This window comes from Neodiprion pinetum, chromosome 4 (genome assembly GCF_021155775.2).
Source record: "Neodiprion pinetum isolate iyNeoPine1 chromosome 4, iyNeoPine1.2, whole genome shotgun sequence".
NCBI lineage: Eukaryota > Metazoa > Arthropoda > Insecta > Hymenoptera > Diprionidae > Neodiprion > Neodiprion pinetum.
The window spans coordinates 34,503,643-34,530,806 of NC_060235.2; the positions used below are offsets into that span (position 1 = coordinate 34,503,643).

The 27,164-nt window shown below is 43.7% G+C and overlaps 1 protein-coding gene across 1 annotated transcript in view; it reads right to left on the reverse strand.

Moving 5' to 3' along the window:
* Positions 1-17,680: 17,680 nt before the first annotated feature.
* Positions 17,681-27,164, reverse strand: part of olf413 (DBH like monooxygenase olf413) — a 91,769-nt gene continuing 82,285 nt past the window's right edge. Inside the window, exons 4-9 of the mRNA XM_046621037.2 lie at positions 26,093-26,287; positions 23,769-23,855; positions 23,107-23,289; positions 22,376-22,828; positions 22,088-22,281; positions 17,681-21,518 (exon numbers count right to left, since the gene is read on the reverse strand). Of these exons, the coding sequence (XP_046476993.1) occupies positions 21,056-21,518; positions 22,088-22,281; positions 22,376-22,828; positions 23,107-23,289; positions 23,769-23,855; positions 26,093-26,287 (1,575 nt within the window). The 3' untranslated portion in view covers positions 17,681-21,055. The remainder of the gene's footprint in view (positions 21,519-22,087; positions 22,282-22,375; positions 22,829-23,106; positions 23,290-23,768; positions 23,856-26,092; positions 26,288-27,164) is intronic.

Below are 27,164 nucleotides of genomic sequence, written 5' to 3' on the forward strand. Positions count from 1 at the left end.
TCTTGAAAAGTTACGTTATTAATGGAAAAAAAGAGAGAAAAGAAAAAAAAGACATCTTTCAGCAGGGAATATCATTTGGTGAGATGCTGCATCAATCCACTTCTTCGATACTAAATATTCAGCTACTCTCAACGGAGTTCTATAAGGTCAATACGACTCGAATCTGTATTCGGACAAATTTTGTCACCGTGAATAAATTTTAGGGTTAATATACAACCCACCAAATGTTGTGTCGGAGCAGCCCGAAAAAATTTAATCAAGCCACTTTGCATACGAAACAAAAATACTCTAAACCTATCTAAGAAAAAGTTTCGCATCAAAATATCATAGATTGTGTTGCGACTGCAAAGCCAGATGCAATGAAATCACTTTCTGAAGGATGCAAAATAATTATGCAATTGGTGTAACCGAAAAAATTATCGTTCAATTGTAATCTATGCTGTGCGAATTAAGTTTCACATCAAACAACGACAAAGAAATATGCCCATTGTGAATAGACAAGCTAATTCAATGGTATCTAGCCACGAATGATTTCGTTTACGCTGATTTTACTAGAGTACTCGTCTTACTGCTCTTGGGAAAAAGGATTTTCACGCGTCGAAAAGACTATTTGTCATTCCATCAAAATATTTTATAGATTTTCTACGTAACATATTATTTAATTACGGTAATCAATTGGTAACTTTCATTATTTGTAAATTTAACCAATCCTAATTCTCATTCACCAAATATATTCAATAAGCTTTATGAAGCAATTCAGTTGAATTTACATACCAGACTCTGCTTAAATATTTTAATAATATACACGAAAAAAGTATTATTTCATTAAATTTATTGAATCTCTTCTCTGTGTCTGGAAAACAATATTTGCAAATAGTTATATAAATTCGACTTACAACCTTCACAAGCTATTTTGTTAACCTTAAAGTGAAGCAATGCGCGTATAAAATAATGGTCCGCTAAATTTATATACACCAATTTATATTTACTGAGAATTGATTCGGGCATTCCACAGTGTGGAGTGATTGTTGAACTTCTTTCGACACCAAGTTTTGGCATCATTAAAGATCACGCACGAGCCATACACCCAAGTATATTTTACACATCCACAAATGCGCATAGAAAGTTACACGCATTACAAATACCAAAAATTCATGCCTCTGTATTGACAGAGTTGGCTACATTATCGTGCTTATTGTTAGATGAAAAGGTTCCGAAATACGAAGGGAAAACGTAAATTCGTACCGTCGTTCCCATTAAATTCACGAAGCAGGTTTACATACTTGTATAGCTCCCTGCTTTTTTTCTGAGGCAAAAATATTTCATACCTTTTCTTGTTATTTTTTCGAGGACGATTCACTTACGTCTCGGTGCATCTCGCTGCCTTGCGATCTGGCTTCATGCCCTCATTCGGTGAACCGTGATTGTCACTGTATACGGAGAGACTTTTGCCATGAATGTTTGCGTTATTGATTATTATCCACAATTAGCGTAAAATATACCAGTTTAGGATAATCGAGGCAGACTTACAAGAAGTCACATAATGACTGTGAAAATGCAGAGTTAATATCTTTTTTCGAAATACTCATAAAAATATTAAGCTCTTACGTTAATAAAATTGCAGCATTTGCAAATCATTATATTGAATTTTCTGATGGGGTCGAGTAACAAGAACTAGTTTAGTGCTTTAGAAAGTGTTTCTCATACGAAAGTTTTTTAGGTACAGAGCTTTCAAGTTGATCAGGAGAATATTGACCGGAAAGTGTTATTATCGTACGAAAAAGCAAGTCTTTCAAATCTGACCATTTATTTATTTATTTTTTTTCGGAAAGGTAGGTATACGTCACTTTTATCAGCGAGTTTCCGAAATTCCGTAGCGAAATAAAACACCCAAGGTATTTCAAGACTTCTTTTCAACGGCAGTATTTTGTGAATTCAAGTGTCAAACATCTGTAGCATTCGGGTGGTAGAAGAAATTTTTACCCGCAGGGAATCGTCCTGCGGAAATGTGGACAAAGACGGGAATGAAGGTGACTTACTATACAGGGTCGACGAACCGCAAAACCCCGACAGAGTCGACTATTTTTATGGGGAAGACGTGACGAAGCATGCGCAACCACTTTGCTGTAGGGGTAGGTACAGGGAAAGAAAGATTAACAACGTGTCACATAACTCAACTATTACATAAACAGGTGGTTTGCTCCTGCTCGTCTGATCGCCGCACAATTTACCTACCGCCAGAACTGCACTTCACCTCAACTCAAGCTATACACTTATGGCTTTCGCGCGTGCACGCTTCCCATAATATACATTCCACTCTGTGAATCCTGCATCACCGGAAAATGCTTCTGGGAACTAGTAGTACAATACATGTCTGAGGTAAATGGGATACGGGGGACAATGGAGATTCCGTCACGTGGTAACTATTTTTTCATCAATACGGTAGTTTGGATATCGTAAGGAGTAAGGGCCTACGATCCACAAGCAATTTGTATTTCAAGATTTCGCACTAGCAAGAATTGTTGATTGTTGAGTTGTGAAAAGTCATCACACCTTGACGCAATAGTGATTCGATTTTCGGGGTCTTTCGGCTGTTCGAAAAGGGAAAGAAAAATTGCCCGCATGAAAAGTAACGAAATTTTTTCTTCTACGTGAATAAATTTGTGTGAAAATTTTGTGTCGTATCTCGTGTGCATAATTGAAAGTGAAATGCATTTCCACACGTGAGTCGGGAAGCTACCCTGAGACTTTGAACTTCGTAGATTATACATGCAACACGCCGCAACTTGATGCCTGATCTGCGATTCTGTGATGTGAGATTCTGCAGTGCAGGTGTGAAGCATGTTGCACAAGAACACTTTACGCCGCGCAATATTCCTCGACATTATTTCACCTGCATCGACGATTTCTATTCCTCTGAAGGCCAGAGCCCAAGTCCGTTTCAGCCCTTCAGATAACGCGCAGTGGCGATTACACGTCAAGAGACTCCTAGAGGAACGCGGAAACCTGTCCGCCAAAGGTCGGCTGATTCCCCGGGAGGCTTTCTTCCTAGAGGAAGGTGCAAGATGGACCGATCGTGAACCGGCCAAGGATTCACTCCAAGAGCGTTCAAGCCTCGACGCGGACAGCGACCCAATTTCGATTCCGCTGGTCCGGTCCGCGTGCACGCCACAGCTAGGGTCTGGATTTACCGCGGTGGAGATTGCGGAAAACAAATGGCGCTTTTGCTCACTTCCTCAGGCACCGCCGGTAGTCGCTTAAAAGGCTTTTGAAAGGAGGGTTTCATGCACGATAGGTGAAACATGCCCGAATCTCCATCCTGGAAACTCTGATAACAGATGACGGTCAAATTTTGGAAATTAGTCTAAAAAACCTGTTCGAAACACGTTTCTTTGGTCTTTTGGGTCAGCACTTTGGTTTTTCGTCAATCGCTAATGGCCTGCGGTATCAGAAGTTGGAATTTCAAGGGTGCAAAGGAGGAAACATTCAGGACTTTACAACTTTGTGTTATTTGAGCTAAAGGGCGCATGCCTCAGGTCCTCGGAGCCGTCGAGTTGGCAGTATCGGGTGTCCTAGGTGGTAGCTAACTTCGTTTGTTTTTAAATACTTAACTGTGTTTAGTGAGCTTTTACTTTTGTGTGCGAGGGTAGAGGGTGTAGGGCGCGGGGTCGCGAGGCCTTGGTTGAAGAGTTTTAATTGCGGGACGTGAGAGTGTTAGGGGTATTTAGTTTCAAAGGGTTAACGCGGCTGAAAAACGGGTAAATAAAGAAAATAACGAAAAACTTCCGAGTCCTTTCGCGCCGCTTTCGCTTCTTGACCCGCCTAATCCGGCTGCTCTGCACAATTTCAATTTTCACTCCCGAAAATCGTGAAACATTATTAAATAACCGGAGTGAATAATTTACTCACCACCTTGCAGGGATCCCGGGCTAAATGTATATACATCGTTCGTTTCCAGTTAATCGTGCTAATGAGGTACGGTACTTGGGAGATTTCATATCTCGTCGAAAGACGTGGAAAATGATAAGTATAAATCAGCGCCCTCGGGTCACCAGGTCACATTTCTGAATTCAAGATTTTCGGCGTCTAATTTAATTATTCAAGATCCCGTTGAGAATTCCTAACAAGCGGCGCGTGGTACAATTTGCAAATCACGAACTGAATTCTAGTCATGGAAATATTTGCATAACACATTACAAACTTCTTGATATATTTACGCTACGGCTGCAGGTACATACATGTATATATGTATCAATGAATTATAAAGCCCTCATCCAATTCTCCTCATTGTTCGCGTGTAATTCAGTCGGCAAGGCTGGCACGATTCTGCAAATTGTTGAATTTTCTTTCGCCCACACACCTACCTGTATATTGTACAAACATATAAATACAGGTATACAGAGATACGGATAGAGACGTGTTCATCTCGAGATACGATCTTCCCTGCAGACTCTTCTCATCACGAACGGCGAAATTTCTTCCCGGTTTTCTTTTCCTTGGATCTCTGGCCGACAAATGAGAATTGGGATCATCCGGGGAAGAGGTTCCTTTCAAACAAAGAACACCCTCAAGGATTCTTCCTTCTCAACCTGATCCAATCATTTTTCTATCGGTATTCTCTTTTATTCAACATCCTTCAGCCGTTTGAATGGTAGCGTGCACCTTCCGTACGTAGGTGGAAGACACGATCAGATATACATTTCATGATATATTTGTGCGAGTGTAAGACTCGTTATTGTCCACCGATTTCGTACACGGAACAGCGGCGATAAAACTGGAACCTGAAAGCTGAAATCTCGGGGCGAGTCGTTCAACGCGTGACCAAATAGCAGCCCGTATAACGATCCCCATAACTGCATCGGAGTCCCGGGAACAGTGTCCGTAAACTTTTATGCATTAATAAAGGTAGCGCAGCCCTTATTTCTCGGCGCGCGGAACGGAGGAACTGCGAGTCGGCTAGACGGCTATTTGCATATTATAATCAACCGAGGCGACGTGCGTACGCGGCGATAATTAATCGCCGAATAGCGTGTCGGGATTGTTTGATAAAAATGATGAAAGGAAAGGGAACACGCGTGTATCAATAAAGAATAAACATCACGTCAAAGCGCGGCGATTAGCGGTTGGATCGACGCTACCGTGGCGGGTGGTTAACGGGGTGGAAAAAAGCTCGATCCCTCGATCGGGGTCAGAGCTGCGATCGCGTCTCCCGTTAGCTCGCGTAGCGGTGCACTTTTCGAGCAGCGTCGGGCAATTAGAGGTTCGCCTTCGCTAACGAATAGCCAAACTGCGGCTGAATGTTTTCCGTTTTTTACGTACCTAGCCGGTGCTTACGCCCTCTCCGCATTACCGCTGCCGGAGGAATTGGGTCGAATTGAACATTCTTGTTGACTTTCCGGTTAAGAATTCAAGCGTTGAAAGCTTCCGTTAATTCACATTGCGATCTTCTGATCCTCGAAAGAGGGTTGATAAGCTAAAAGCTTGTACTTTTCAATGATTTTATTACAATCGGACGATTGTTGATAGGATATTTATTATAAATGACTGTAATTGTAACCAAGAGATTAGATGTGCTTGATTCGGTGAAACCACTTGAAAATCGTTAAATATTCATGGCGTAAGATTTGTTCGCTTCCACACTCGTGCGATAACTCATTTTATTATTACGACTATTTCGTAATGAAGTTAATAAAAAGTATAAATTTTTGGAGTTCCAACATCGTCACACGAACGGAAACTCAAGGGTGTAGATGAAGGCGATTATTGTCAACAACTTTCAAGAAAATAAATACATAAAGGTTTTTGAGCCGTCAGTCAAACTGCGTTGTGCGTACCTCCAGGCTTGTTAAGCTTAAAAAATTTCTTACTGTCGAGCGATGCGAGTTAATTGAAAAAGTAGTACAAAGTAAAGCCAGTCCCCCCCCCCCTCATTATGATTACAAGCTCTCATTTTCATTCCTGTTTGTAAGTCCGACCGCTCTTTGACGAACCGTCTCTTGCCGCTGTGAAGTGAAATGTATATGAAGTAAAAAGTCAATGAATAAAATTAAACTCGAATTCAAGAACAGAAAAAACAGTCAATGGAAATTTTCTTCTTCACTTTGATCTGTATCTCTTCCAACAATCATCGACTCGAGCAGCCAATTATGCATTTAAATTTTCGATTCGTGGTGAATACAGAGATAAACACAGTTTTCATCTAATATTTGAAAATCAATGTTCATTTTATTCTCCGTTACTTCTTACCCTGAGCGTAGGTACTTTCGGGTAACCGAAAAGACGTAGTCCCATATCTATCTTGATATATAGAATATCACCGCCCACAGGATATCCTGTTGAAATTTGAAGTCGCGGTGGAAATCCCTCTAATAGTCGACGGTGGGCCTCGACTCCGGATGGCATTACCAGGTGAGATAAGCCCGGCCTCTTCAGAACGCGGTAAAAATAACGCCGCGAATCGTCTCCGCAGACTCGCAATCACTGTATCAGAGTTACCGAATTTCCCTTTATCTCCCTGAGGCACGAGACGCTGGAGTTTGCAAATGACCCTAAGGTTCACCCTCCTCGTCGTCATCCCCGGCTTAAGCGAGCCGCCGACTTTCCCTCCCTCAAACCCTCCTCACCCCCCGTTCCGCCCTTATCCCTCTTGTCTCTCCCGGACTCTTGTTAACCTCTGCGAGTTTAATAAAAACTTGAAGAGCCGAGCCTCTTCTTCGCTGATTCCCCGCCTCTTTATCCCCCCTTTTCGCCCCCCGATGCGTCTGTTATATCCTAATCTCTTCCCATTCCAACGGAAGCTAGCCACCCGAATCGCCTCTTCGAAATCCTGCAGCCCGCCGGGGGGGAAGATTTGTTTATAAGGTGTTAAAATACGCAATGCGCCAAACGCGACCTGCTATTTGATTTACAAACAGATTTCCATAAATCGCTTTTCTGAATTTACATGCAAAATAGATTATTTTCCATTCCCGAATTATTTCGCTTTTTGCCGAATTTAATTGGCCGCCCCGCCATTCGTATTATTTTCACAGCATTCGAAGTAACCGTTGTTTCAGGACCAGGTATAATTATACATGCATATTGCGTCGGGCATTTTTTACCTCTCCAAATTCCGCTCGTCCTGATATTTTCTACTCGCCAGCTGTCTCATCCATTCTTAAAGTCATTCATCAAAACGAGTCACGATACTCGTATTCTTTTTTATTTCTTGTGTTTTACTTCCCACTTTTAAGACTGAAAATACATCTTCGAACTAGCTATATACATAAGAAAACTTTTGTTCAATTAGGCAATAATTACAAACGCCGTAAGCCGTCTTATTCTACTTGAGAACGATCTTTACGACAAAAATACCGAGGGTAAGAGGAATTTCTTGAACTACTAGAAGCATCTTATCGTTCAACGAACTATGAACAACAGTTGATCCGAGCAATCACAGAGTTCAGGACAGTACGATCATAGCTTAGGTCATCAGACTTTGTGAAACTGCAGCGCGAGGGCGACGCGGCTATAACGTTGAAAATTTATCTCATCGGAGTTGGTCGAATTTCGGTCTGAAAGAGCTGTTTTCGAGAGAGAATCGGATCGGAAATCCACGAGTAAAGTTGGAAGTCTCCCGCAGCGGCAGCGGCAGCAGCAGTAGCAATTCCGTAAGCTGGTAGCGATTGGTTCTTCATAACAGGGCAGGACGCGCCGTCGGTTATACGTAAAGTAGACTCGGAGACTCGGGGTGGTTAGGGAAGTTTCATCCCCATTCGGCGTCCGTGAATCGGCTATTAATCACAAATTTATCCCCGATAGCTGCGGGAAAGGTAGCTGGTAACTAGTTGCCCCACTAGTTAGTATGCAAGTCGGAAACCAGAGCGACCGCATCTGGGACGTACGAATTTCAAAGGGACATCGTGATTGTGAAGCGTTGAGGTAGTCACCGAGCGCTAACAACCCATTCAAGCTAACCGTCCGCAGCTCTTTCTCTTTCTCTTTCCCTTCCTCCTCCTTCACCCGCCGTTTACCCATGTCCCCATTTTCTCAACGGCGATATAGTACATCGATCAGGTTACGTGAAAAGCCGCGCGCGATTTCAACTTGCTCAGCAGCCACGCGAAGCACAAGCAAATCTTCCCGCAGAACTTCGCTCGCCGAAGCGACTTCCTTTTCCGAAGAGTCGTCGACGTTAATTGATCCCGCCTCGAACGCCAGACACCCGAAGCCTGTCTTTAGAGCGGAATTCGCCGTACGGCTTACCGGGTCCAAGACACCGTACTCGCAATTTTCCCAACTGATCAAAAGGTTCCTGGAACTTGCTTGTAATTTCGTCGAACACGTGACGATCCTCGGCCGATGATCAAAAGAAATTTAATCAATTCTACCCTCATGATCGGTCCGGCGGACGATGGATTCAGGACTCTGAGAAAGGTGAGGATATTGCTTTCTGGATAATTGACTCGCATCCAAGATTTCTCCACCAGATAGACATCGATTTGCGTTTCAAAGCGTTGCTTTCAGCTAGAATCGATGAAAGGCAAATCAATGCTTCGCAGGTTTGATTGCATCCTCGGTATCCTTACATAATTTATAACTTGCCTGCAAAAGATTTCCTTGTAATTCCGTTTCAACGATTAGCGAAAGATTTTTTCTATCCAAAGGTTGTAGAAATAGGTTAAGAACCGTATAAAATAGGTTGACCTTCGAGGTCAACATTTATCCATCAGGACTGAGGGATCTTAAGATCCGTGGATCGCGGACATCGTTTGAAGCTGAAGAAATCCACTCGAGAAGAGAGATAGGAGGACAATTCCGTGTTGGAATAGCGGAAGGCTGCAGCAGGTAGAGCAGAATTAAATCGAGTTAATCCACTAATGTTAATTAAAGTGGAACGCGGCCGTAGTAACTCACGTCGAACGTGCCCACATACATACGTCTGTACGCATACCACAAGCTGCATCATGGATCGGAAAAGGAAACAAACGCATTTCGTACGATCCTGCAGAGTCGGAATAACGCTGCCTTGAGTCGAAGTGCATGGCGGGGTACTTTTAAACAATGCAGCTGATTGGATCGGTCTTGATACCGTTACAACGTTCTCCCGTTGATCCTGTCGTATTTCTCTCAACTGCAGACCGTTCGTACCGGCGCTTAAGCTACATGTGAGGCATGAGTATAGACAGTATCATCAGCATCCGACGCGATCCACCCGGATCCTTCTCGCCGTGTAACGTGTAACGAAACGCGGGTGCATCGACGCCTGTATCCTGCACGGTGTGAATATATAATACACCGAATATACCCGCCGACGCGGACGGCTCACGTACACGGATAGATATCCGTGTAACTACACACCTGTACCATTATGGTACGGCGCAGTGGAAGGCCTCGCATCCTTCCAGCTCAGACAAGGCGAAGCTCTATGTACCTTTAATTATATAACGGCATCCCCCCGGGGGCCGCGTCGATCCTCGCCACACCTCGAAACCGACCCCAACCTTCGAACTACGCGCCTGCAGGTGCCGGGATTCGGAGTGCCACGAAATAGTGCCTCAGAGCGGCGCACCGAGTACTTCTGAAGTACCTACGGCAGTTGCCCGAAATCTTCGGGCCCAGCGAAGGGTGAAGGGCAGAGTCTATCACCGTGCACTGGCGGTGCGTTAAAGTCGCGAAAGTTTCCTCCGCGTTTTGCGGTTCTCTTGCACGATATGCGGGGCTGAAGACGGGGCAAAGTATAGCGAGGACGGTCAACGTGTAAGGTTAAGGTCGCAAGCTCGAGATTCTTTTACAGCTTCTCTTCTCGCCTGTGTGCATCCTGCGATGACCAGCAGTCATCTACGAGTACACCGTGTAATCGAATGATTGTTTCCCGGTAAATTTCCCCCGGAGTCGGATGAAAATGCCTCAATTACGCTAATACCGTTTATCCGAATTGGCCGAAATCGGCGAAAGGCCGAGGGTCTCATTGACAGGCATCGAATTACCGCGCGCCTTTGAACAATTTCCATCCGAATGTACCGGCCCCGTTTCACTGAGAACCGATGTCCGCGTACGAGAGATGCGGATTATTGTCGTTTCGACCGCGCGTGTTTGTTACTTTCAAGCAGCCAAGCCGCGATCGTCGGCACATGCGAGGGATAAAACACAGCTGCACAAATGAAGCGTGACGAGGAATTGGCAGACTCATCAACCGGGATTAAACAATGAAACAAAAAGAGAAAGAGAAGGTAAAAAGTTTGCGTAAAGCACGGTTAACGAGCCCATCAAATTGGTGACATTCCAGTTTCGTTCCCTGCGTGCCTGTATACGATATAAACAATTGGCATCGCGTCACGGATCGGTTAACAAAAAGTCGCAACAGCGCACCGTCTCTGTCTCTCCTAGTGTTAAATTTCGTTAATTTATTTTCACGCAAGGCCGATTGCACAACGGCAAAAGCGAGGATGATACAGACACCTGTGGCCAAATAAATCCACGGAAATTCAACGACGGTGGATACGTGTACGTACACGAATCCACGTGCTTCGCATATTCCCGTTCATGGCTTGCACACGCGTCCGTGTCCTGCAAGTGCGCAAACGTTGGCGAATGGTTGATTGAAATTTATGTTTTAATTCATCGCCGAATGAGTAGCATCGCAAACAACATTCGCGCCAGCGCGGAAGGCCATTTCGTTTCTCTGTTTGCTGTTAATTTTCAGTGACAGTTCGCGGCCGAGTGCGTCCGGTGTTCATAAATTTCGAACCTCGTCTCGCTCGCGCTCTCCTTCTCTCTGTCTTCTTCCTCTTCGTCGGTCCATCGCCATCCTCTTGCGTTCTTCGTCAAAGCGGAACGCGCGCTTCGATGCAACGCTGCGCGTTTAATCCCACTCACAGATAACGAACGGCGACCACGAACCGCCCACGCGTGCTGCGAGCCTTCACGATTTACCGCCATTTAAAAATCCCGGCCACCTTCTCGTGCCTACGGCGTATATATCCAAGTTTTTTCTTCTCGTCCGTACGGTCGCGTCGTTTTTACTTTTTCGCTGCAATGCCGATCGAGTGTTTTTCTGCGAAGCCTGGATTAAATTGAGTTCCTACATTGCAATTACTGTCCGATATTAATTCACGACGTATTGAAATTTTCGCTGATCAACAGTCTCTATTATTCGTAAATATTTACATTGCTCGTGCAGGTGATCATTTGAAATAGCAGCAATGCACGTAATTCGGTCAAGGGTCCACTATTTACCGTTGAGTTATTAAGTCGGATGCAAATGTTTGTATATGCATGGCAGAATATAAGTATATGTATATATATTTATATGTGGGTGTGTGTGTGTGTATGTATATGTAATATTCGTATTTGAAATTTGCAAATTCCTGCAGGTATTTTATTCGGCGGCATGCATGCTCACTAGTCACGTTCCAATCAATTACGCTTATTTATTTACTCATTTTCGTTGGCAAACACGCTCGAGAGGAACAAATATGCTTGCAGGCTAACTTGAGCAATGCAAGGACGAAATACGTATAACCTGGTTTTTTTTTTTTAACCAAAAGATGCAATTAAAGTTAAGTAGAATTGCCACAAACTATTAAATGAATCATTCGATGCTCATTATTAATCACTCGGCGCAAGTAACTATTTACCATTTCCATGTTGAATCGGAAAGTTATTCTGGGGGCTGGTTGAATTATTTAGCATAGATAGCATCCAGCGGTCGTGTACGCCAGTCGGTAAGAAGTATAACGTGTGAAAGAGGTGGAGACATGATCAAAATTTAGACAGCGGTAAACACAGCAATTACTTTGAACGCTGATGGCGGCAGCTGGAGTTTCTGTATAAATATACGTCGATGTAAATATGTACCTGAAAGGGACTACGTAACGTAACGTAGTAACTGCAGGGGAAACACGAAATGTTATCAACGAGGCAATCTTCAGAAGGGCGACGTGGCGTGGCGTGGCACGCCGGTTGAGTATGGCTGATGTGATTTATCTTATCGAGCACAATTCAATCAGAAGGCAAATCCGAGCAACAAACAGCATCATGAATCACAACGTGGTGAACCAGCTTGTCGTGGAATATAAATATCCATGTATTATGTATGCGCGTATGTGTGTACAAACGGAACTCGTAACGTGTTCGTCGTCGTGAAGATCGTTTATCGATTGGTTGTTTCGCAAACCTGACGAGGAATGATCTTTATAACGTCTCCATTATTTTCATAGAACATCAGTTGATTTGATCGTTTCTTGTTATTTTTTCTTTGGTGTCTTTTTCTACCATCTTTGTTTCTTCAAATCTTATGCATTTTTCATAATTTACAACATTAACTGTTCGCATTAATTTATCGTCAGTTATACTAAAAAAATCACAATCACATTCCAAACTCGCGTTAAGTTTTTACTTAGCTTTTCAAACATTCAAGACAATCTTACTTGACGCGAAAATGACAAAAAAAAAAGATGAAATTAAATCAACCGCGGAAAACGTATCCGTGATAAATTGAAGGCAGCAATAATACTCGCGGAGGCAATTATACGATGCGCGGGATAATTGCACGGGCTCATTCCGTGCCCGAATTTTCGATACAGTTATAACATGATAGCAGATGAAATATTTTACCAGAATTAATAACCCGCTCCAAGTTTTTCATCGCCGCAGTACTATGTACATCTCTACCCACGGATAGCGAAGAAATCGAATGAAAATAAAAACTAAAAACTCCCCAAATAATTGTCCATTTCACGATCTCAATCGCACGGTCCGTCGCCACGGTGCTGTACCAATATTACAGAGGGCAGGTAGGTACAATAGGTGAGAAACGGCATCGCGCGGCAGCGTCGGATGGTGTTGGAGAATTGGCGCGGTCCCATCGGACATAAATTTCAATCAAGAGCTCTCGCCGACCGCCAGAGTCGAGACCGCGAACTACAATCGAGTTCTCATTGAGCTCGTTGCTTTGCGTTCGCTCTCTGCAGGATATTTATCGCAGCACGCCGGCGTGAAGCTACGCTGATTGGTTTACTGCCCATCTTTGTATCACGTGGCAGTGATACTCGGATATAAACGTGAGCCAGAGGGAAATTACGTTATATGTAGGTAGGTAATTATGTAATGCAGAAAGGACGAGGTTCCGGAAACTCTGGTAATAATTTCCATCGTCCCTGCGGTGCACGCGTGCATTCATGGCCTCTGCCATAAGAAATCAACGTCGACGCGTCCGGATTGACCGGAAGTCAATTGCGTGTTGGCGACTCACACCTCGCAACGCTCTTCGCACACCCTGCATCTTGACGCGACGCTACTTGCGGGCGTCGTTTGAAGGGAAGCGATAAACCGTGGCGGCATGTTTGCCAATGGGGATTGAATTTCTGAACACTTACACGCCGCGCTGCGCAAACCGCTCTAATCGCAAGGCTAAGTTGAAGTGGCAATTTCAACTTTGCCATCGGCAGCACCTCGCGATTTGATCCTGCGTTCGACCGGACTCTTGATCGATTTCCCGTTGAACGCAGCGTCCGGCACTTTTTGATCAGACGCCGCGTTACACTCGGTTTATAAGAAAGAAGAATCCTCTCAATTCCCGGTTGCCGTCGTTCAATGATTCATCGATAATTACCTACATCCTTCTTCAGATTCATCACGAAATCTAAAGGAAATAAATTTCTTCTAAAATTACGGCCTTTTTTGAGCTGCACGATTGGTATAATGTTTCCCTAATGTTCCGTCAAAACGTGGAAACAACGAAAAGCAACGTCTGTGATTATTCCGTGCAATTTTACTACTGCCAAGGACATCCGAGGAATCTTTCCGAACGCTCCTAATCGGGGTTGCTAAGTTTTTGGAAACTTCACTTTATCGATCTGTGTGAACAAATTTCAGACTCTTATTTTCACAGCTGGCTAGCTGATGTGAAATCATATATAACGCGTACGCGTCTGTAGTAGACGTGCACGTTACTTCAAATACACCGCAGAGACGCGTGCAGGTTACGCATTCGGTCAACTCTTTGGTTAGCGGGCGCTAATGGCATCCTCGTGTCCATCCCAGGTTAACGCGTAGGTGTCCATGCGTGAAGCGCGTTCGAAAAGCACGCAGGTAGGCAGACGCACGACCTTCGAAAAATTTGAGAATTGACCTTCTTGAAGCAGCGTGTTTCACATACGCGCCATGCCCGGTTATAATGCACCGTATCAAATCCCGGGAACCCAGGCGTTTGTCTAATTTATCGCTATATCGTGTTACCTCAGGTCATTACCTGGACACTTACTCGGTCACGGACGGTTTTAGACTCGTTGCGTCGGTTGGAGGAATGTGGGAACGATCGTACTCCCTTACATTAACTCGAGAAGAATTCCAATTCCGTTTATAGTTTGAGCCACTGATGACAATCACATCTTACATTGTAACCTAGCCGCTCTTCTCTACCGATCGGATCTTCAGAAATCCAATCAGAGATGATGGTACCCCTTAACAACCGATCAGAATTATGTGAAGCCTCGTGAAACCTTGGGTTGCTGTTATAAGATAGCCGAATTTTTATCCGATTGAATCGTATTGATGGAATATTTCCGTAGAAGTTGAACGAGAATAAATACGATAGACGTTGGCAATTTGTACGGTTTTATTCCAGCTAGCAATTCAAAACGGAATATACTTTGAACCGAATTACGAAATTCACTTTTTTTTCTTCATTAGGTATTGAAAATATTTTGTGACAGAAGCCGAGAGAGATTATTCCTCTTTTGTCGCAGTATTTTTCCCCAATCAAACGATCCAAAGAAGAAAAGTTTTCTTATGCTTAAAATTGATTCAAAATTAGGTCATTTAACATTTCCGAACTGATGATGGGAAGCTTGTTAATTGCAGTAAAATGTGAGATGCACTGCATAAAGGTGAAAGATAGCAGCGCAATTGGCACGGAAAGTTTCGCCTGTACAATGTTTACAGTCGCAGTTTAGCGACCCCTGGAATGCCAGTCGTATTCCAGAATCCAGAGAGGATATTCTCGTGCTTTAAATTCAACTTGAACAGAAATTTGACGAAAAAGTTTTGAACAAGTTCATCACGTATGTAACCGTTTAGGGACGAATCGATCGGAGTACCAGAAAGAATTGTCAAAAAAAAAAGATGCTGCTGGCTCGAGATCTAATCACATTTGTCGTTAGCACGGGGAACTGCGCTGGTGAGATTTAATTTGGAGTCTTCAACCCTCTTCGCTAACCGCCGTTCAGTCGAACCCCGATTCTTATCGAACGCCAGAAGGTTTTATTATTTTCCAGGGTGAACCTTTATGCATTTAAATGCTCGAATCAGCGTTAAAATATCAGAAACGAGTTAAGGCTGATCCTGATTGCAGAATTGTTCGAATTCTTTAACACCCGCTATTCCTGTTCCAGCCTTGTTTTCTCGCAGAATATACATACGTGTATATAGACGCCACCTCCTTTCGTCTCTTACTTGATTAAAATTGCCACCCATCACGCGATAATAAGCGTGTATTGAGTGTGACGAGGTAATATCGTGATGTTATAGTTATGTAAATTTGAAATGAAATCCAATGCAGGAACGGTAAAATCTGATAATCTTGTACTTACCGATTGCAGGTAGGCATAATCTCGATGAAATTGGTTCGCGCTCCATCCCTCCTCTCCCTCACTGTCAACTCGCCCTCGTGACTCGGGTGTAAACGACTCCATCATCGGATTCTCGAGGGGTTCATTTATTATTATTATTATTGTTTTTTTTGCACGAAAAAACGAGCTCTCGAGGTGGCGTGTAAAAATATTGAATTGTGTACGAGCCTATACGTCGATAACTCAACGCGCGCTATGCGCTATCTGCTGAATCGAGAAAAACGGAACAACACTCTCTCTCACTCTCTCACCCGCGTATCTGACACTCCCGTCTCAATTCTCCGAGTCACGATCATCATCGCAGAGAATAAACATGTGCTCGCGGTATGTGTACAAATCTGCGACCGTCCCGTTCCAGGTATGGCAAACTTCTGATTCCAGACACGAGGCAACCATCGTTGATACCATGAAGACTCTTCACGGTTGATAAACACAAGTGTCGAGCAGGCAATGTGACAAGCTTGCGAAGGGCGTAACTGAGCAATATGGCGTCTGAAAGACTTGACAACAGATCGTTTCGGGTGAAATGTGCGTGAATATCGCGGTATGAAGAAGCTCTTGGGCTCTTATTTTCGTACAGTACGTTGACGTATACTGAAAGACGCGTTGGAAAATGACGTTTGCAATGAAATATTACTATACCTATCATGGATCGCAGCGCAAAACGATGGTGTTATTAATTACTGCGAGGCTTTTCGAATTCACTACGGGGGATTGGATGAATGATTGGGATTTAGAGCATAAATAATTGAGAGACGTGTTTAGAAAAACATTTACATATTTATATATATATAAAATATAATACAATTTGTTACAGTACAGATGATAGTAGTGGCTAGGTATTTAACGTTAACGGTACATAAGTTTAGATTAGGCGTAAACTATGTGAAGGAACAGGGCAGTCGGTGTTTAATAAATTATATAATCGAACTCAATTTACAACGATATAAGTCAAGTCGTGTATAATCAATTCGAGTTTTAGTTTAATTTATTCTATCGCATTTGTTTGTTTCTGTATTTGCACTTTTTCTTTCTATGTTGCTACATGTTCATCTCGCGAGTGTGTCTATGGAACTACATATCAGGACGTGTTTTAAACTACTATTATTACTATATACAGGATTCCTATATTTACACAGTTCTACGTTCGCACACTCTCTCTCTCTCTCTCGTCTCTCTCTCTCTTCTCTCTCTCTCCTCTCTCTCTCATCTCTCCTCTCTCTCTCTCTCCCCTCTCTCCTCTCTCGCTCTCTCTCTCTCTCGTCGTCTCTCCTCTCTCTCTCTCTCTCTCTCTCTCTCTCTCTCTCCTCTCTCTCTCTCTCTCTCTCTCTCCTCTCTCTCTCTCTCTCTCTCTCTCTCCTCTCTCTCTCTCTCTCTCCTCTCTCTCTCTCTCTCTCTCCCTCCCTCTCTCTCTCTCTCTCTCTCCTCTCTCCTCTCTCTCTCTCTCTCTCTCTCTCTCTCTCTCTCCTCTCTCTCTCCCTCTCTCTCTTTATCCATCCCTCTCGCTCTTCATGTTTCTCTCATTCTATTTCACTCATTCCGGTTTTCTTTCATCTCGTGACCTCGGCCATCCTTTGACTTGCTTCATACCCGCATTACGCGGGTCGTGTTTGTTTAAATTTATTATTTCGACCGACATTCCCTAGGTTTCTACATACAATATACACATAAAGTGGCGACGCTCGCTTGACCGCAACATGTTTCATTTTACTGAATATTAGGTATGCAGGGAGGAAAATTTTCCTAATGCAAGAATAAATAAATAAATCATACTCTCTGAAAAATATTAATCCACATGATCAACAAATCAACGACGACAATGCTCTTTGATTATACGCAAACAAATGCAACTCGACGATTTGTCCCAAGAACATGAGACAGCAAACTCCGATCGATTGTAAATAAAGACCCTGCAGTTTCCCGTGTTCATTACGTGTGAAAAAGGAGCGATAGGCGAGCGTCGCATTGGAAATTAACTATAACATACACATGATACAAGATCGTCGTATATAGACATAGCATTAATATCGTCTTCTATCTAACATAATTCCAGTATTTTAAGTGACTCGTTTCTTTTTCTTTTTTCATTAATTTTTATTTTATTTTTTTTTTTTTCTTATCATTGCGAAACTGTCACGCTTTTGCTGATTGTTCTGGTCATATCACTGGCAGCTCCTTGTGCCCCCCAGGATCTCTCATTCCGTAGCTTTGGTCGGCTTAATACAGCGGTAACCGCATAGCGAGTCGCGTGGACGGATGGAAAGATATAATTACGACGGACCAAATTTATATTTGACATTCACTTCTTTTCTATTCGCAAATTTTGAAAATTAACATAAACGAAAGAACATATTTTTTTTTATCCATAACTCAACATTGTACGCGACGTCCACACCAATTGCATTCCGGTTACCACTTATCAATAATAATAATAATAGTAGTAGTATTAATAATACAATAATAACAATAATATCGATACTTTTATTCAATTTGAATGCAACGCAATCTCCGGACGATTCGGAGATTGAATTGAATATCCGTGACTATAATGTTGTATAATAGGTATATGGTATTGCGATTGTAAGCGTATGCAATGAAAATGCAGAGCAAAAATGAAAGTGTATTCGTGGATGTGGGGAAGAACGAAGAAAGAAAAATTGGAATCGAATGTCGATGGTAGAAAAAAATATGTCAAAATTGATAACATTGGACAAACGGATTAATATATATGCATAACGGGTTGGCAGTTCGAATGGTGACGTTTTTTCGAAATACTATTTAATTTCCTAAGTATATTATACAGCGTTTAATTTTTACGATTATAATTTTTTTTTTTTTTCTCTTTCTTTTTCAAATAGCAAGTTAACCGCCCTACGGCCTACACACACAAATCCCTATTACATTTACGAATTACTGTATTAAATTGTAAAATTTTTGTTTACGTATCGTAATTAATGTTTATCTATTACCTGCTATATACGGGGTTGCGGCTACTGTATGTCTACGTTCTACGATGGGGTACGATTTTCTCAACCTCCGCGCGAATTTATGGTGGCAGGAATTCATATTCACTTGCCTAAGGTTCGGCAAAGGGGAAGGCGAAAGGAGAGGAGAATGAATAGAGTGCGTGCATATGTCATATTAGCAGGGGGGGGGGGGCAGTCTAACATCAAAAATGGAATCCGTGGCTTATGTATCCGTTTTTATAATTTTCTAATATTGCCTCCCTGCTTCTCTGTCACGAATATCGTACGTCAATGTATGTTATTTTTTTTTCATGTTTCTTTCTGAGCGATGTCGCTTGAAGATCGATAAATACTTACAGGTGTACGATACAGTTCCCTTAGCAGCAAATTGTTACCGAATAAGAAATAACACGAAAAATATACAGCTGAAAATATTTTGCAGACGACATCAGTGAAAAATTGAAAAGGTCGATGATTCCGATTGAGTAATATTTTCCGAACGACATCGCAATCCCTTCGCTTTGAGCTAATTTGCTTGTGTATATTATATCATGTATACCGTCTATAGCAGAAAGACTGAACGCGTGTGACGATTAATTTATACATATTGTTATAGCGCGTTCGGTTTTTAGTCTTAAACCTATTTTAGGGACAAGGCTCTAGGCTAGAGGGTTTCAGGATTACAGTAATTATAGATATCAATTACGGGGGTTCGATATTACATTAGATTAGGTATCAAATCGTATTTGTGGATGAATATATATAGAAAAGTGTTAACAACCTTATTTCAAAATAATCTCTCTCTTTACAGTAATTTAAATAAATGAATAAATAATATTTTTCCCTTACTTTTTTCACTTTTCATTCTTTCTTTTCTTTTTCTTCATTTTTCCATTTTTTATGTTAGGGTACGTATTCAAAACAATAATGATAATAGTAACAATAGTAATAGTAATAATAATAATAATAGAATACTGGGTTGTCGTTATACTGTACATGATAACACACAAGAGAAATCCTGCGATATATAAGCGTTGGTTAAGTCGTGAAGTAATTAATCAACGGTCGCGAATTTAAGGCGGAAAAGCTTTTTCTTTAGAGAAACAAATAAAGAAAAAAGGTAAATGAAACAAGAGAAAAAGTGTTCGCGTCTAGTCCAAAAAAATATACCAGCCTATTAATAGCAACGTTTGAGGCAACGATTTATTACATGTATATATTATTATTACTATTATCATCATCATCATTATCATTATTATTATTATTCTCGGCACGCGAGTCAACCAGCGCTTATATACATATATTTCACAAAATGTCACACACGTAACGACCCGTTTCCATGTAATAAATTTAATAATTAACAAAATTTACAAAATCCCGACGAGACCCAATCAACGACCGTTCCGGCGAATATTGCGGTTCACAATATATAAATATATAATACATATGCGCGTGCATTGATTACGAAAAACGTATATTATGTACAATAATTATGTACACTTGAAAATTTACACGAGAAAATTTTAGGAAAAACGAATAAAATAAAAAAAAAAAATATATAAAAAGAAAATAGAAACCCTCGGTGTGCGTACACACAGTAGTGTACATCTCAAACTATGTGCACGAGATGCCTCGAGCAGAATAACGAGATAATAGAGTCAGTAGTTGGAGGCGTCGGTAGAGGAATAATTTAAGCGCTCAGGCGTAATTCTCGGACGCGATATACGTATTATACATATTATAATGAGATAACTAGTATATAAGTGTATAAATATATACATAATGTATATACTGTTTAAATTCCGTATATCGGACATGGACTGGTTCTCGTCGGGCAAATAAACAGCCAACAACAATGATTGATTCAATATTACAATTTATCTCTCACTTCATGTCTCGCGGAGCTATTACAATACCTATAGATCATAGATCCCGAAACACACATATTATACGTTACATGTATCGGACTCGCACCGTGGCCGGGTATTTTTCTTCATCGGCCAATCGCAAGGTACGCGCTCAACGTAAATAAGCATAAATTGTACCAACAGTACGACAGCCTCGCATCGTTTCTCCGTAGTTGTGTCGTAAGAATTAATTTATCAAGTTTGAGCTGTGAATAAATAGTGAAAATTAGGCGAATCCGTTGATCGGCGAAAAGAAGAATACCCTGCGGGAAACCGCTGCGGCGCGATTTTATACTCATCGCAAAATCGCGACGGGGAACAAGAAATCAAAGATCAGCAAACGTGTTCGCGGATACGCGGAAAATCTCCTCTGTCCGACATGCAGGTATCACATACTCACACATTCGTGTCCGATCCACGTATCCTTGATCACCCCGATTCTCGATCCTCCATCCTTGATCCTGAATCCTAGCGGGACACCACACCTCGCACTTGACACGAAACGCGAAACACACAATCGGCACCAAACGAACGAAATTCACCACCAAGTTTGCGGCACGTCGTGAGGCGTTCATCTGAGAGCGGCGACGAGGGCGGCGACGACTAGAGCAACGGATACGCTTCGGGTCCTGGAACTTCCGGCGATGGGCCCTTCGCTGCTCCGCGACACCTTGCTTCGCACCAGCTGACCCCGCTCGACGGCGTTCGCTTCGTCGCTGTCAGGCTCGACTGGGCTTCCGATGTCGCCGTCCTTGCTCAGCAGCTTCGAGAACTTGTTCTGCGTCGGCTTCTTCGTGCAGGGTAACGTCGGCTCTTTGTACGGCGTGATTATCCGCGGGTAGCGTGATTCCAGCTGCGCCGTGCCCGGCAAAAGATCGCCTCGACTGCTCCAGCAGAGCGGTTTGAACGTACCGCTCCGCGTGGCTTCCTGAAAGCTCTGAAAGCTCGTCTCCCAGTCGTAGCTGACCAGGCGCTCCTCCAGCGTTAAACCTGAGAGCTCAGGGGGCGCCTGAATCTTCACGGGACTCGAGTTACTGGAACAAAATTACCCAGGGATCAGATTTATGCTCGGAGAAATACGTTTATCTACAGTATTACGAGAGGAGTGCTGAACTCGAGTACGCGTCCCGTAATTCCACACGTTGCATCGGCTCGTTTCTTTAGTCCAACTTTGTCATATCTACATCTAGCTGCTGCAGGTACAACTGGGTCAACGATGCCAATGCTCAATGTCGAAAAACAGCGGTAAACTTTTCTCTAGCCGAGGGACGTGTGAATTAGTTTATACATAACAGCCGGTATGTCAGCTCTACTTATATTATCACTCAATTATGAAAAAAAGAATCGACGGTTAGGGGAATAGAAACCAGTTCAATTTAGAAACTCCTTTCTTGGGTTTCTCCTTTCAATAGACTTCCGTTTTACCGTACGATGAAACTTAGCTAAGTTGAAACCACTGCCAATTTCCGTTAGAACAAAGTCAATTACGGTGCCAATTGCATCGAATTCCGATTCCCTTCTTTCGAGTGGCGACCGGCACTGCGGAGCGTCGGTAGAAGCGCCAGAGCGTGACTTAGATACAGACGACGAGTGTAATACTCACGGCGTAAGCTGCTGGATGCCCAAACTGTGGAGAACGGTGGGCAGGGAGGGAAGCGAATAACATAGCGAGAGCTCTATCCGTGGGTAATAGAGAGCAGATATCAGACACGTTTCCTCCCTGGTGGTCAATCCGCCCAATGTAATCGCAGCCCTGGACTCGGACGAATAGGTGCATTCAGCTACCAGATGATCACCCTATAACCCAGGAAATTAATCACTTCGTAAAGACGACCATTTTCGTGGGTATCGACTATGTTCCCGGAATCGCGGGACTAGGAGTCCGACTTACCGGATACACCTTGACGGGTCTCTGGAGTCTGCGATACTCCTGATAGCTCGGGTTGTAGTTGGTGTCCGAGGCGATGGGCGGGAGTTCAACGCTGGCGCGTATCTGCCTCAGTCGGACCTTTTTCCCGAGCTGATGAGTGTGCATTATCACCGCGAACATGTTGACCCCGTTGTTGGGAATGGTCTGACCGGTGCAGTCGGCGACGCAGTGACCCTCGGACACGACTTCCGGCTGACCCGGGGGGATGAGGTGCCTCCAGTTCGGGTCTATCCCGATGCTCAGCACTCCGGCATCGTGGACACGCAGCCGCTCCGTGTAGAGGAGCCGCAGGCCCGAGCTGTCGCTGATGAAGGCGTCCAGCTGCGGGTTCGTGTAGTGGGTCTCGAGCATGTAGAATTGCGGTCCCGCGTGCGGGTCGAGGGCGTAACCGGCCTCCGGGGGGTAATTGAAACCCTGCGAAAACGAGAAGAGGGCAACGTGCAGTTAGACCAAGAGCGCCGAGATCAGCTTCTTCGCAGGGGGCTCAAGTTTCGACGTGAACCGCAAAGAGCTGCAGGACGACTCCTTTGCGGTACATACGCGAGAATCCTTACGCCGCGTGAACGCGGGCTGAAAGTGACACCAGCCACGGCAATCACTCCACACGAGTGTGTTTGTGTGTGCGGTCTGTGCTCTGTGCTCTTTGCGCGAAAGGAATAGGATTATCAAACTCGTAACTTCTCTCGGCTTACCTCGGACCCCAGACTCCACGTGGCTGCTATTGTGTTGCACTGCAAGGTGGGCTGACCTGATTGGTAGCAAACTCCACCCGTGGAACGAGCCGCCGTTTCCAACTCGGCGACGGAACCGCGACACTCGTAGAGCGTCATGTGATGGAGATACTCGTGGCTGCCAGGCTGGATAACCGGTTCGTACTGGAAATTACAGGGAAGCGGACGATCGATTAATCGATTTCCTCCCCATTGGCGGAAAGTGAGGCGATATGTTTGCGAGTCACTCAGCGGTGTGCAGTTAGCACCGAAACGTGTACGACCATGGAAGAGCAAACATATCGCGCCTCGAAAGGGAATGGATAATCAAAGGGTTGGCACGACTCGCTCTCGTCTTTGGGTTCGCGCTAATCACGTTATACCGTCAATTTAAACTCGAAGGGCTCGTGATAAGTGGCAATGCGGACGACCCCTCATCCACGCGTCATCGATGTAGCCCTCCACCTGATTGTCGTCGATCACCCTTCACCCTGAATTAGCCCAATTCCATCCTACCGACATCCCCTTTCCACCGTTCACCCAGTTAGAAGTTGCCCCTTAACCCCTTTCGCGACACGTGCGCGTACGAACGAAATATTTCCGCGATACCAAAATGGCGGACGGATAGAAAGTGGGATACTCACCCTCACGACGTGGTGCTTGCGCCGGATCGGCGGCATCTCGAGCACCCTGCACCAGAGCAACGTGTCCTCCTCCATGGGCAGACGAACCTGGAGAACATAATACAGAGAAAAGTTTACATTACGTTAGCGTAAGAATTGTTTGAAATCTTGGAGATACTATTTCGTTGTACAAGGTCCGCAATCACGCGTCGACGCGTGATATTGCGTGCGAATTTTTTTGAGGGTGGTGAAAATTCAGCAGATATCACGCGGGGTTACCTTGAACACGGAGATTTCATTACGTAGCTGATTTTCGGCTCGACCCGTGTCTCAAGGATTACGCGGCGTGGCCTCGGCGAAACGCTGACTCTTTCGTTCTCTGTTTGCCGCCGGACAAAGCCTAATCTACAAAACTTGCTCGGGTGTAAACGTCGCCACCCCCGCTTCTCCGTCTCTCTCCCTCATTCGCCCCGCTTCTATTCCATCCCTCTCGGGCTTTTTCACCCTACCTTGCACGCCCACGTCGCGGCAGAAGCGCGAAAGCGGATCGTTATCACTCGGAATAACCTCGAGCGAGATACATATCAGGCTAGATCGGCGTGCTGCGGTAGTCTCGGTGTAACCTGCAGGCGCAAGGAAATATACGCGAGCACGAATTCGACTTGGCTTAAGTCGTCTCGATTCCCGGTAAACCGAGAGCTTGAAAAATTGGCTGCATTCTTATGTAGCAGTGAGGGTGATTTTAAAGCAGGGGGTAAAGTGTGGCGAAAGTTGAAAATGGAAATACGTTGCGAAAAAAACAAGCAACAGAAATAATTCACTTCGCCGAAACTTTCCGGGGATTTATTTCACTCTGAACCGCTTCGCTTTATCAAAAGACTCGGTAGAGACTCACGTCAAATAACGATTGTAATAAAATTTGAGTTATTCCTCTAGACATTTTTCCAAAACGGCCCGCTAATCAGAACTAATCCCGAATTTTCCATTTCGTCCCTAACTCTCGTGTTGATTTCTTATTTTCCCAAAAATATGACATACTTGGCAGTAAGAATTTTGGTTTAAATATTTTTTGTACTTAAGGGAATTGTTGCTGATACGTATTCGAATGTGCATTATCATTTTGGTGATTTATAACAAGTTGAAAAGTAAATTTTTGTCGGTTGCTTCCACTTTCATGTATTCGGCGCAAGGTTTTTGCACCTCAAGTACTTTTTAGAGATTATATTTGTTCTACAATTCGAAATTATGCGTCGCGCCGAGAAATATGTAGTACGTGTATGAATAACTTTGCATTTTATTAACGTTCACTGATTTCAATTCTTACCGAGTTTAAGCTTGCATTCTACGTCGAATGTAGACACTGAGAGAAAGAGAAGGGAAAAAACCGCTGAAACAACCGGCTCGGTGGTCTTCTCGCAGGTACCTAAGTGAGTGCCGGGGCAGCCTTTGTAGGTTAATAAAATAAAAAGTTCCTTTCCGTTGTCGCAATGTGTCCCGTAATTGGAACATCGCAATTCGGAACAGCTAGTCGCCTCTTCTACCACTGCACACCAAGGTGTGGCTTGTAGCCGTTTCTCGTTCTCTGATACGATAGGAAAATACAATTTTCCCCGTTCTCCGTGCCAGTTTTTGCTATGCCCCAAGTTCCAATTTCAATTTTGATCTTCCGAAATTAGCACTTTTATTGCTCATTTTCCATAATTCATACATCCGTTACAAAAATAAGCGACGAACTAAAGAGAGGCAAAAATACCAGAACGGTACCTCTGAATATTTACGTGTTTAGCTGCGTCCGGTAAATAATCTCTATTCGAGAATATCGCATCGAGTTTTCTGCGGTGTTTACGGGAGTTTTCATCACGTGTGATTATTGAAATGATCGCAGTCGAGTCGGGTGAAATACTCGAGCAAATTGAACGAGGGTAGGGAGGCAGGGCGAATTTTTATCGGGGTGCAATTGGTTCCAACGGAGGCATTGTACGACACCGAATTTATGACGACATAAATCGGGCGCAGGTCACATCCGGCAAAAACTATACGTTCATTAGCGTTGGAAGGTCATAGATTACGATGCATAACTCGACCCTCACTCGCCGTGCGTTATGATCACCCTTTTATCGCAGAAACTGCCTGTAACTTCCATTGATTTTCTGAAGCCTTCCGGAGCTCAGGAATTTTGTTAATCGAGCGATTTTTGAGTGACTCCTGCGAATTTCCAAGTATTTTCATCATTTTGAGAGCACGCTCGGTAAAAGTTCCTGGTTGTTACACGAAAAATCAGCGAGTTTCCGATTGCTCAAAACGAAGATCACACCATTAGGTTGTAAAAAAGTCGATCAACTCACCTGCTGGTTTAAGACGTCCCAGATTTTGAGCGGCGTCTCTGGTTCCTGGTTTCGTGAGCTGCGACGTGGCTGCGCATCGCGTTGCACGAGATAAAGGGGTCTCGTCCCCCTGACGTCTCCGTGATCGGGCAAAACCCCCGCAGCTGATACGGGCTCCTCGGCATGATACTGCCAAACGACCTGCATTGTGTCATTCTGAAACATGGAGGAAAATCGCGGTGTTAATTAGTGAGACGTCACCTTAAAAATATCGGAAAGGAGAGGGTGAAGAGGATAGAAAACGCGTCGAATTGACGGTGTGAGAAATACTGTGTTCGCAAGATTACAGGCAGACGAAATTAGACCTAACACCCAAGGCGTCTCGAAGCTCTGACAGACGTCGAAAATGTCTCGCCAGCTTAGGTTCGTACTCCTCTTCTCACTTTCCTTCGCATCCTCGCCGTGTTTCGGCGTCGCGACGTCAAGAAGAGAAACAAATTAGCGAGTCACTCTCTAATCGGCGCGGCGACGACTGCCCGAGGAATATATATATATGTATATATATGTGTTATATACATAGTCTATGCGGCCTGTTTACTTCGGTATACAAGCTCGTTTACACAGTCCGTAAGTTGGAGAAGTAAACCGTTTGAAACGGCGAATAGGCTAGAAGTGCAAGTGAGGCCGACCTAGTGGCTGAATGTTCTTCGTTTTACTACATTCAACGTGAAGATTAAAAGAAGGCTGAAGTGCCGGAGCACGGACGAAAAAAAGGAGAGCTAATACGGAGTATTCATGTGAACTTAAATATAAATAATCAGACGATCAGTTTTGGAGTAACGTCCTTATTTCCTTTAATCCGTACCCACTTCCGTTGCATATCTCTTCAAGTTTTTTGTTTTTCTACCAGCGTTTTTTCGTGCCAATTTTGTATACGTGTGTATACGAAAAACATTCCGAGGCTCGTATATCATTTGTTGGAAGGAATTTTGAGGAACTCGCACTGTCTACTCTTTAGATGTTATAGGTAAAGAAAACTGACAAGCTGAGAGGAAAGTGTTAATGAAGAAAAAATGAAGGAAAAAAAAACAAG